Source organism: Cyprinus carpio, unplaced genomic scaffold, assembly GCF_018340385.1.
Source record: "Cyprinus carpio isolate SPL01 unplaced genomic scaffold, ASM1834038v1 S000006552, whole genome shotgun sequence".
NCBI classification, from domain to species: Eukaryota; Metazoa; Chordata; class Actinopteri; order Cypriniformes; family Cyprinidae; genus Cyprinus; species Cyprinus carpio.
In genome coordinates, this window is record NW_024879215.1 from 742994 (window position 1) to 756106 (window position 13113).

The 13113-nt window shown below is 40.6% G+C and overlaps 1 protein-coding gene across 1 annotated transcript in view; it reads left to right on the forward strand.

The window, feature by feature from the left end:
* LOC122143992 (zinc finger protein basonuclin-2-like) overlaps nucleotides 1-10789 on the forward strand; it is a 140746-nt gene extending 129957 nt beyond the window's left edge. The window contains 4 exon segments of the mRNA XM_042754595.1: nucleotides 192-2509; nucleotides 9973-10151; nucleotides 10154-10543; nucleotides 10546-10789. Of these exon segments, the coding sequence (XP_042610529.1) occupies nucleotides 192-2509; nucleotides 9973-10151; nucleotides 10154-10543; nucleotides 10546-10736 (3078 nt within the window). The 3' untranslated portion in view covers nucleotides 10737-10789.
* The last annotated feature ends 2324 nt before the right edge of the window (nucleotides 10790-13113 follow it).

Consider the following 13113-nt stretch of genomic DNA (forward strand, 5'->3'; position numbering starts at 1 on the left):
TTGAGGAAGCCTAGATATTGTCTGTTGAAAACGCTGTTATCAGTCTTTATATAAATATTGCTTTACGTGTGCTCTTGTTGATGATATTCCCTTAATCTTATTCTACCCACCACCTATATCTTCTCAGATATTATGCAGAAAAAAAAGTATTTATTCTTTTGTTTTTATCTTTTCTCTGATATGGCCTCTAGGATGCTGCAGGCAAGGTTCTGGACAGATGGACTATAATGTCCCGGGAAGAGGAGATCATCACTCTTCAACAGTTTCTGCGCTTTGGTGAAACCAAGTCTATTGTGGAACTGATGGCCATCCAGGAAAAGGAGGGTCAGGCCGTCACAGTGCCCTCATCAAAGACTGACTCTGGAATCAGAACTTTCATTGAAAGCAACAATCGCACACGTAGTCCTGGCCTTCTGTCGCACCTAGAGAACAACAGCCCCTCTAGCATTCACCATTTTGAGAACATCCCAAACAGTCTGGCCTTCTTGCTGCCCTTCCAGTACATCAACCCAGTGTCAGCCCCCATGTTAGGACTGCCACCAAACGGTCTGACCATGGACCAGTCAGGTCTCAGAATGCGAGAGCCAAATCTGCCCAATCAGAGTGAGCCAGTGGAGACCAGTGAATCTGAAGTGTCCCTTTCACCATTTCGTAGTGGTCAGAGTCCCAGTCGAGGAGCAATGGGGACCTTACCCAACGCCATTGAACCTAAGACAGAACCCAACAGAGCTTCCCCCATCTCTCCAACACCATCTACACAGCAGTCCCAGCAACCGCAGACACCAACGCAGCAAGCGCAGGGGCAGCAACAGCAGCAGTCGAGCACTCTGAACCACCACCAGATCCATCACCATTTCGAAAAGAACGAACAATCGAAAACCATTACACACTCTTCTTTCTCTTCCAAAATGCATCGCATGCGTCGTATGGGTGCAACCTCACGTAAGGGTCGTGTCTGCTGCAACTCCTGTGGCAAGACTTTCTATGATAAGGGTACTCTAAAGATCCACTACAATGCTGTGCATCTGAAGATTAAGCACCGTTGTACTATTGAAGGCTGCAATATGGTCTTCAGCTCATTGCGAAGTCGCAATCGCCATAGTGCTAATCCCAATCCTCGGCTACATATGCCCATGCTGAGGAACAACCGGGACAAGGACCTCATTCGCTCCAGTTCTGGGACAGCGACACCTGTCATATCAAGCTGCAAAAGTGGCTTCAATCTGACCAGCCCTGGGCGGCCACCGCTAAGCTTTGCCACACCTCCTCTTGACCCCATGATACAGTCCCCTCTGCAGAGCCCTCTTGTTTTCCCATCCCTGAAGTCTGTGCAGCCAGTGCAACCTGTGCCACCCTTCTATCGCACACTGCTCTCTCCCGCTGACCTTGTTAGTCCCCCAGTCTCTCTGCCCACCAGTCCAATTTTGCCTACCACAACCAACAGCACATCTCTGACAGACCAGCAACAGATGTTAACTGCTAGCTCCCACAATATGCATGCATATGAAACGTCAATGTTTTCTCATCGCCTGCCCACAACTCCCAGTACCCAAGATTCAGTGACTCTCGACCCTATGCCTAAAAAGAAGCCTCGCAAGTCCAGCATGCCAGTAAAGATAGAGAAAGAAGTGATAGATGTGGCAGATGATTATGAGGACAAAGATGATGATGATGATGACGATAGCTGTCACCATCACCACCATCAGCCATCCAACATCCATAACAATGTCAATGGCAACTGCAACAACAACAATAACAGCAGCAGCAGCAGCAGCAGTCATCACTGTGGGGGTAGTGGACATCAGTCTCCATTGCACGATGAAATGAGTCCCAGTCTAGCCCTTAGAGGCATGCTCCATCCCGACCAAGAAGAGTGCAGTGGGAGTCACGGTAGTAGAGGCCATGGCGACATGCGCTGTATTGACAGCTTTACCTCGGAGGACCAAGATCATGAGCGTGACTTTGAAAATGAGTCGGAGACATCTGAATCCAAGATGCTCTACCGCGATGAGCTGATGGACCCGGACGTACATCAGCCTCCCCTAGACAGAAAAATGAGAAAGGAACACCAGGGGGCAGAAGATGAGGGACACCTACAGAAAGATTTGGAGGATCAAAGCCATTCCCCACCCTCCCAACACCAGCCTGTTATCAAAATCAAGGAAGAGATCAATGATCCTACTTATGACATGTTCTGCATGGGTCAATATAGCCTTTACAATGGGGAAATGGCAGCTGCCGCCGCCGCCGCTGCCAGCATGGCCGCCTTACATGAAAGTTTCATCTCCTCTATGAGCTATGGATCAAGCCCACCAAAATTCCCTTCTCAGTCCCCTGATGGCGATCTCTGCCCCAGTCCTGATCCCAAGATCTGCTACGTCTGCAAAAAGAGCTTTAAAAGTTCATATAGTGTCAAACTGCATTACAAGAATGTGCACCTAAAAGAGATGCATGTGTGTACTGTGGCTGGATGCAATGCTGCTTTCCCCTCCCGACGAAGCAGAGATAGGTGAGACAAATAACTCTCATTTTCCATCGAAATCTGATGTACACTGATATGATGATAACTGGTAAACTTATAAACCTGCAGATTAAATGTGAATATATTGTTTTAAACAATAATGAAACAAAATATGCATAATTCACTACACTATACTATACTATGCTATATTATTTTTAAGTGCATTATTTCAAATGATGTCAATTTAAAGGTAGTTCCATCATGACCTTTATTTTTTATGTTACATAAAATAGAGATATAACCTGTTTGGAGAACCAGTTTAATCTTAATTCTTTATTGCATGTTGGGTGGGGGGGCTAATTATGCTTTAACAGGAAGAACGTGTTGATTGTACATTTCTGCAGACGCTTATTTAATGCATTAATGTGCTGTTTACCTGTACTTGCTCACCTGTCACACACAGGTAGACATGCATACATTAGCAGAGGTTGAAGCTTGTCAAACCACTGCATTCATTATCGCATCAGGAGGTGCAGCTTTCACTCACTGCTAGTTAACACATTTACCATAAACAGTCCCAGAATACATTTATGCTAGAGGGCAAGCCACAAACCTGTCTTCACTCAAATGTAGACTCTCCAAAGGTTATTGTTTTGGCTCTGCAATTAAAATGGGTAACACTTTATTTTGATAGTCCACTTTCTGCTAACTACATGAAACTTTGCAACTCCATGTCAGCTTGCAGTTATTACAGTATTAGTCGATTTACTTAATATCTGTTCACACTTTATTTTGATGGCCATTCTACTGATAATAAGTAACTTTGCAAGTGGATGTCAAAATATTCTACCAACCCTAACCATAACAGTTTACTGATACTAGCTGACTTGTTGTCACAAAGTTACTTACAGTTAGTAGTAATATCATTTAGCTGAAAGTTACACTAATTAGTTTCACTTAGTGGCCCTCTTACACACTTACATTCTGTAGATCAATGCATGCAGTCTTTAAAAATTACTCCACCTCAAGGAAGTCCATGAATAGTAGGAATCAAGTGGCAAAATACAGAAATATAAAAAGGCTTGATAGACGTGCACATTCAAACATTAATCCATCTCAAGTCAACATTCACTGATGTGGAGTGAGACAAAAGCAGTGTCAGAGCATTCCCTGTCAGAGAGAGCCTTCTAGATATAGTTAAGTACTATATCTCTATAGTACTTGAGAGGGAGAAAGAAACCCAAGAGGAATGAGCGATAGAATAGAAAAAAAAAAAAAAACACGGGACGTGATGTTAAACTGTCCATTGTGCCAATGGATGGTATGCACATGAGGTTTGCCTTGATGTTAAGAGTGGCGTGGGAGCTGTACCTCAGATATGGGAAAGATGTAAATTTGGGACACATCATCAGTAGTATGCCTTTGAATCATGGGGTGTTTCGGCCTTTCAATACTAAACACCCTCATCAAAGGTGGCCAGCAACAGGGTGATCAAACCTGAGCTTGTGTCCCATGCCCAATCATGAAAATTGCCTAGTTGTTTAACTGGCGCAGCCCACGGGACTATGCAAGGCAGGAGGCGTCCTCTTCCCCTGAGTCAAGCCTAGAGCTGACCGCATACCTTGTTCACCCTCTTCATGGAGGGTTGTGACCTGGGTTCTAAAGTGGGCTATAGAGTGGGGGGGATTAGTGAGTGGGTCATGTTGATGCTCTTTGAGCCCAACAAGGGTCCTTCCTTTTAATCCATATCCACTGGCTGCTTCTTTCGGCCGCTTCAGAGACTGATTTAATTGTCTGTCGCAGAGCCTGTCCATGGATGCCAAGGTCTTTCAGCAGTCTGATGGTAGAAGAAGCCACAAAACCTCTGCATCCCACTTCAACCGGATAGACTTTCGCTTTCCACCCTCGTTGTTGAGCGTCTGCTGCCAGTTCTATATAGCGCAGTTTCTTGCGCTCATAGGCCTCATTCGTTGAATTCTCCCATGGGACTGTAAGCTCTATGATATAAACAGTCTTCAATGAAGGGGACCAGAGAACCAAGTCTGGTCTGAGGGTGGTGACTGCAATCTCAGGTGAAAAGATTAGTTGCTGGCCAATATCAACTAGCATCTTCCAGTCCCGGGCCATGGCTAGCTGTCCAGCTTCTGTTTTGGTAGGGGGATGTTTGGGCTTTTTTCTGCCCCTCTCGGATGAAGGTTGGGGCCGTGATGGAATCGATCGCTCTCAGGGGCAGGGAGTTAGTGGTATTCCTCTGGCTCTCAAGAGCTGCTGCCAGACTCTTGAGGACCTGGTTGTGTCTCCAGGTGTAACGACCTTGTGTGAGGCAGGTCTCAAGAGGAATGAGCGATAAGAGCCTGTCACTTCTCACCCTCCCTGGTCACAAGTGATAGTTTTATTTAGAAAACAAATGATAGAAGGCATGTTCATTTACATTTGTGTGTGCGTACGTGTGTGTGCACGCACATTTATTCCAATTTACTTGAAATTACAACTGAAAAGCTAAGGTGTAGCCACCCCTGATATCTTCCCTGCTTTTGTTGAGTTCCTGTGAGGAGTGGCACCTGTTCCCAGCCCTGTTTGTTTATTAGTGTTACAGTGTGAACATCATTGGTGAGTAGAGTAGAGAATTGAGTAGCGAGATGTTTGTGAGCCACTGTTGTGCTTTCGTACTGAAGTGCTGCAGTAACTTCCTTCCGCCTGTGGTGGAAGAATGATTTGTTTTTAATGTGAGGCATCCCTGCCGGCAAAAGTGGAGAACAAAGGTTTGGAGATGTTCCTCTAGAAAGCTTGAGAAACAGAGTGCCCAAAGCAGAGCAGCCTGCAGATGGGGTACATGGAATATCAACTCAAAGAACTGAAATTAATAAAGGGTTTAGGTAACACTTTTATTTACCATGTCATTGTTACAGTGTAATTATACGTTTAAGTACTGAATTAACTACATGTACTTACTATATGGTCAGGGTTAGGATCAGGGTTTGGTTTAGAGTTAGTTGCATTTAATTATGCATACTTTTTGTTATTACTTTTGTAAATATATCATGTAAGATTATGCAGTAGGGTTAAAAAGAACATCACTTGCGCGTTATGAAAATGAATTTAATAATACACAGTTATTATCATTTAATGTATATTTTCAAACAAAATACTGTCACTGTAAACTCTCTAATATGTAAACCATATGCATTCCTATGTAAATATATAAATCATCAGTATCATTGTTTTCCATTACCAAAATGTGCTCGTTAAAATTCATTCAATAATTTAAAGTTTTACAATAATTTAAGTTCATAAAATAATTTAATTATTTGAATACTACTTCAGGAATACATAATATTTATTTCTATAGCACCTTTCAAGAGCAAGTGTCACAAAGTGCTTTACAACAAAATTGCAAAATTAAGAATAAAAATAGACATGACAATTAAAAAAACAAATTAGACAAAAGCAAGTTTAAACAAGTAAGTTTTCAACTGCATTTTAAAAATTCCACATTCAAGCATACCACAACTTGGGAGCAACTACTTCAAAGGCACAGTCTCCTTTTGTCCTCAATCTAGAACGTGGAACAACTAGCAGAATGTGATTTGAGGATCTCAGATTCCTACTGGAGTTACAGGGTTGCAGCATCTCTTTTATATACACAGGGGCTTGACCATGCAATGCTCGAAACACCATCACAAGAATTTTAAAATTAATTCTAAATTTGACAGAGAGATCTTTTTGATGACTTAGTTAAAAGGCTTAGCAGCTGCATTTTGAACCTCTTGTAAATGTTTCAGGCATGACTTACTAAGTAAAAAGAGAGTTACAATAATCGAGGCGGGATGAGATAACACATTACACATTTTACAATTTTACACATTAACCAATTTGATTGTATACCAAAATTTGAAATGGATCCATCACAAACAGATAGATAGATAGATAGATAGATAGATAGATAGATAGATAGATAGATAGATAGATAGATAGATAGATAGATAGATAGATAGAATATCAGTCTGAACATAGACGGTTTTAAAATCCAAATAACATGCTGATGTGGCATCTAAATTCAGTGTTAACAGCCTTCGCCACACTGACTTTTAAATGAGCTCTTGACATTCCAGAATAAGTCGATTTCATAAATTGCATCCTGTTCAGGTTTCTCAAAAAACATTCATTTCCTCTTTAAAATGAATAAACATTGGCTAGAGGATATAATTATTATTATAAAAAAAAAAAAAAAGAATAAAAAAAAAAGTGTAATGAAATATCAGGGATGAGAAATGGGAATTTTTATTTTCATGTTACCCTCACTGTTGCAAATGACCCTGAGTGCAAATGAGTGTGTGCCTGGCTCCAGATTCCCATGGTGTGCTAATATTCAGTCTACGGTCCCACACAAGCCAACTTGTGGTTAGGGAGAGTGAAGGTTAATTATATCTTCCCATTCCTCTCCTCTTTTCCTGTGGTGTTTGAAACATGTGATGTCAAGCGTAGAGAATTCAGCATTCCAGACTATGACTAAACTTTGTCATTTGTGTTTGTTGAATATTCTCAGCTATTGATGGCCTTGGACATAGAGAAAAGTGATCTGATCTTCAGCTACCCACTACACATTAGAGGAAAAGATAAAGACAAAACAAAGCACCTCATCATCTAATGTGGCTCTCTTTCCCTTTGCAATTGAGTATTACAACTCATTCGCAAATGTGCACACTTGGCAGGAACCGAAAGGGCCATCAAATCCTAAAGATGATTAACATTCTCGAGACAAGACACATTAAGAGCCATACCTCTCGCCGCCTCTGCAGAGTAAAAAAAATGGATTCTCAGGAGAAGCTGCCTCAAGCTTTGGGCAAATTAGTTTGGCTGCCACATTAGAGGTCGAAAGGGAGGGAGGCAGAGCAAGAGGAGGGGGTGTTGGGGGATGGAGCAGGGGACTGAGGGGCAGAACCTAGCTGTGGCCTGAAATGGGGTTGCAGGGGAGAAGGAAATGAGGCAGAAAGGCTTAACCTGATAAATGAAAGGGTAGACTCTCCACCATGCAGTATTAGGGCTTGGCTTTTGGATTTTTCCCTTTTTAGTCAAAATAAAATGAAATGGATTAATGGTTCCATTTTAAAGCTTTGTGTCTCTCTGTGTGTGTTTATTAACATTAATTTGACCTTTTTTTAGACCCTTTAAAGACCTAATGAAGACCTTTAATATCTTATGCATTGGCTTCGAGATAACATATAAACTACTGTATTTCTAAACATTGTAAAGAAAAAACAAATTCCTTAGACATCATAATATTTGATTTAAAATTTACATTCTCTCTCTTCTGAGGAAAGGGACCCCAAGAATGTGTCCAACTGAAAGCTTTCTAGAACAAGAAGCCCGTTATAAGTACCGATTATTTCAGACTAATAGCAGTTAGCAAGTAGTGAATCATGAGTTGTCTGTGTGTTTCTGGCTGCTCAGATGTGCATCCCTTATTTAGTTTTCCAGCTGAAAGTTGTTTGTGAAGGAAGTGGCTGGAGGTTATTTCATTTTAAAAAGCAAGCAAAAGGCATTGCAACTGTAACAGTGCTGGTGTGCTCGCTATAACAATTATTTTTATGTAAAATCGAAAGGTTGCCTATAGATAAACATACAGTAGTTTACAGATGCAGATAATTTTAAAGCATACCACTGAGACATATCAGCACTGTTCTTCATTAGATCTGTCACCTTCAGATCTCAGCTCAAATTGAGTTGTAGGTAAAAGTGGTGGCAAGAAGTCCTCCAGAATTAAATTAAGTGTATTCTGTCATGTGCATCTTTTGCCAGACCGTGATGTAAACTAGACACTATTGGCTATTTATGATTATATTTTTTGGCAAAATTCTATGTAGCACTCCCAAATCCTTTTAATAGGAAACATGTCAACACATCACTGTGCTCATCAAGCCACTTCACTGGGACTTAGTGTAGCATAAATGTATCTTATAGTTAAGACAACATACTGTAATAACTTATACTGCAGCATGCCAGTGTGTTTAGATTTGATGCCAATTAGTTAGGCCAGCCTAGAGCTTATGAGCAGTGTGAGGGTGCAATTTCCAGGGATGGTCACATGCTGCAAAAGGAGCCACCGACTTTAAGCATCATCAACTGCATAAAAAAAAAAAAAAAAAAAAAAAAAAAAAAACTGTCACAATGAACTATTTAAAAACTAAAAGTTACCCCAAATACAGCTACCCACTTAGACATTTTAAAGATATCATTGATAATAGTTAATTGTTTCCCTGTCAGAACTTTCTTAAAAAACATTGAACTGGTCTGATATTGTGTAAATAAGCAAAATACGATAACAGTCAGCTATGTGTACACATGCGTATTCTTCCATGCCTATCAGATGATCACCACATGCTGCGCTCTCTTGAATGTTGATGATGCTTTGGTGGTCCACTCCTCTATACCTTTATCACCAGAAAGGGTCCCTCTATTGAATTTTTTTTTAACTTCTTGCAGGAGAATGTCGGATAGGGGAACTAAATAATTAAAGAAAAGGGACCCTTTTTGACTGCATCAAACATGGCACTGCTGGTAAGCTCTACAATACATTGTACAATCTATTTCTCAGTCACATTTAGGTGATTATTTTTAGTTACTTTTAGCCCTTTTGCATGGCATGGGATCCCTGAGGTCTTTTTCTTTTGTTTTCTGTGTGTCTACCTTACGTTTAATTTTTAGATTGGAAATGTGGTAGGCAGCGGTTGTATGGCACTCACAGAGGATCAGTCACACAGATATCTTGGTTGCTTTATTTTGGTTTTGTTACTCCCATTTTTTAGCCAATTCTACATCCATATTTATGCCATTGTTAGCTGAACATCACGAGGACTGACTATTTGCATGGTCTCATATTTGAGGAAGTTTATTTGAGGCAGTTGTCTAGAGGCAGAGCAGTTGTAAGAAAATAAGTCAAGCTTTTAGATGAACTGAGGGTAAAGTCACTTCCCTCTTGCTATGTGTTATGTGATCCTGGACTGGGGTGAGAGAAAAGCCAATCTTTATTAAAGTGAAGCCTAAATGAAACAATATGCTTACGGGTCTCGATTAAGCTATCTTCAGGAGTGAGTCAATGTGCTAATGCTGTCCAAGTCTGAGTTAATATGCTATTGAGTTTCCCTCGATTATTGCATTACCACGGCTCAAATCAATTGATAAACTCCCATTCAATGTGGTGGAGTATTTAATTGAGTCAGAGTCAATTGCAGTTTGTGCATGCCTGCAGACATGCTGACAGGAGTAAGTAAACACTTTAGCAGGATACTGTTTAAGCTGTGTTAGACTTATTGAACTCTCTGCTGCGTCAGACAGTAGTGTGCTCTAACACGCATTCATGCAGTCCCACTCAAATAAAAGCATGAAAATATAGAAAGTGTGATTTTATTTGATTTTTTTTCTGTATGTATGTATGTTTTGCAGATCTTTATATGTTTTCAGTTCAAATAAAATTGCTACAGGAACCCTATCCTCTCTTCCCTTCACTGCAGACATAGCTCCAACATCAACCTGCACCGCAAACTACTGACCAAAGAGCTGGATGAAATTGTCCTGGACCCCCAGCTTACGACTTTGCATAAAGAGCTGCGTGCTGAGTTCCTGTCAACGATCTATGCTGACCACCATCTGGGACTGGAGGGGGTAGGGAATGCTGAACCACCACGAGGCAGAGGACACGAGGGAATGAGATCCCCCAGTCGCTAGAGAATATTCACAGCAGCAACGGCTACTGCCATGGCCCCAGTGAGGGTACCTACATGGTGCTGGACCTGAGCACCACCTCTAGCGTGCAGTCAAGCGGCAGCGTGCAATCCTCACAGGAGTCTGATGAGGGCAGCGATGAGGGCATCCTGCTGGATGACCTGGAGGGTGCTAGTGACAATGAGGACTGCACGCCTAGTACTGTGGCTAAGACACTACACGTGGAGGGAAAAGATAGTGAGGATGCCAGGAAGGACGGAAGAGAAGGAGCCACAGAGGAGGGATTTCTGCGCTGTGATCCTTCGTTCTCACCATCCTTCTTGGCATCCAGTAGAGGTAATGGAACAGGAGGCATCCTTTGCACATCTGCCACAAACTGTACAGTAACAAGGGACCCCTTCGGGTGCACTACAAGACTGTCCATCTCCGTGAAATGCACAAATGCAAAATTCCTGGCTGTAACATGATGTTTTCCTCTGTGAGAAGCAGAAACAGACATAGCCAGAACCCAAACCTACACAAAAATGCCCTTTATACCACAATGATTGACTAGTCCAGACATCCCTGCCCACCACATTGCCTCAAGTTCCATATGCTCCATGCAACAACCCCCCTCTCCGTTTCCCCGGCAAACAATCCCATAATGCTATAAAAACAGCATTGTTTCTTTCCAAAACATCTTTTTCGAGTATGAAAAGTTAGAGCAGAATTGTGCCCTTTTGACATTTCCGTTTTTTTGGAAGCAGAAGACTGAACACCATGGATCTGTCCATCCCTGATACAAACTTCTTTTCAGTCTTTAATTTGTGACTTTTGCCTGCAGAAATGATAATGAGGAAAAAAAAAAAAAAGGAAAAAAAAAAAAAAACTTGTATTTGTGTAATGATAAGCTTTTTAAAGAAATCCATACAAGAGCATGACTGGCTTAAACATGTAAATAATAAGGTTGTGAGGGGCTTTGGTGTGTGAAACCGTTGTATTGATGGTTGATATTTTCTCTTTTTTTGTTCATTTGTTTTTATTTTTTTTTATTTTAAGTTCTTATACTTTCATTTTAAAATTTAAAGCAAGACAAAGTAGCATATGCCTAGCTTGATTCATTATATATTGGCTTTAAAAAATGTTTTTACCTTAGAAAAGAAAAAGTAAAAAACATGTGACTTGTGACTTGTTTTTATCTACCTGTTAGATATACAGTACAGACGGAGCTGGCATGCTTTTAGCTCTGACAAAGTACCTTTTTTTTTGCTTTTATTTTCTCATGTTTATAGCTTTAGTACAAAAATGGAGGGTAAAAAAAATGAAAAGGAGAAAAAAAAATTAAATATTGCACTTTGCAACTACACTAGTGGGACTTGTAATATTTATTACAAGGATAACACTTTACAATGATGGTTGTTCAACGTGAAAGTGACATTTTTAAGGATACAGTGCCAAGTGATAGTTACTGTACCTTTAACAGAAAATGTGCCAGATCTTTATATGAGAGTAATCTCATTTGACATGATTAAACCCAATATTCATCCCATTTAGTAAGTGTTTCAGGTATATTCATTTGAATGCAGTAAATAAGTATTACTGACCCTGATCATATCATTTGAAGAGTATAAGTGTATGGTTAAAGGCTGAATTAGCCCAGAGGCTAGGTAGAGAATCTTTTCTACTGCATGTAGTATTACTTTAAAAGAGTTAGTTAAGTGTTCTGTAATTTATTTTGTCTCTATAAATTTGATCAGTTGTATCGTATTAAAAATGCCAATGACATTTCAGAGTGCCACACAAGAGAGGCTCTAAACTGTGACCAAAATCAAAGGACAGTGTTACAAAACCCCATGAACAGAAGCGACACACTGAGAAGAAGTTTAGGCAGTTTACTATCTCCTCCGATGCTTCAGTTCAGACATTTCATTTATAGCAGAACCTCTGAAAAAAAAGCGTGGAAATTTTTCATCTTTATCTTGTTCCTGGCAGGTTTTTTTCCATTGGCCACACAATATCAAGACAAAGAAAGAAAGCACTATTCAATTTGATCCAGTTAGTGGGTATGTAGATATGAGTATTTATTTCTAGTTATCCGTTTTATAATAATTAGCTGAATGCAAATTAGCCCTTTGATGTCTGTTTCTGTTCAATTGGAATAAATGAAAATGAAAGATAATTATGAATGAATGAAATGTAATTTACATTACTGAAACTCCATGCCGTTCAAAGGTTATTAATGTTGGACAAAGACTAGATGAGTTTGCTCCCCTCCTTTATGTGCAGTGACAGTAGCAGGCCTTACGGTATTATGGAGGGTATGAAGATTAAGAGATATAATTCTGCAGCAGTGTCACTAAAAAACGTGCTACTGCACAGAACCTGGAGATATTCCACCACTGATCTGTCTAGTAATTTCAATTTGTCAATTCATTAAATTCAGTGATTCAGTAAATGTTGCTGACAATACTGCATCGTGGAGAGAGCCAAGCTCTCCTTCTGGTTTTCTCTTTTCTTTTCTTCCCTCTGTTTTCTCTTGCTCTTCCACCCATCAATCCCGGCTGCCTCTTACCCCCATCACAACTGCTGCCAGTGTGGGGGTCCTATAGGGGACGCTGGCTAATAGTGTAACGCTTAACTTCACGTGGATGGCACACAACACACAGTAAAGGGCGTTGTAATTGTCTGTTTATTCCATATACAGGGAAAAACCACTGACCACAAACAGCCAAGTTTCCCCCTAGAGTCACAGCAGTGTTTTACTTTCCTGCTCTCGCTCCCTAAAAGACCTATGAAAGAGTACCACTTCAGAGCCATTTTATTGTTGGAAAAACACTGGCCAAACTAGTTCATGCACCAATAACTAATCAAATAGATGACAGCAACATAAGGTTAACCTGTTAACCTCAAAACAGAATGCACTTTTTAGACTGACAAAGGCTGGTGCCTTA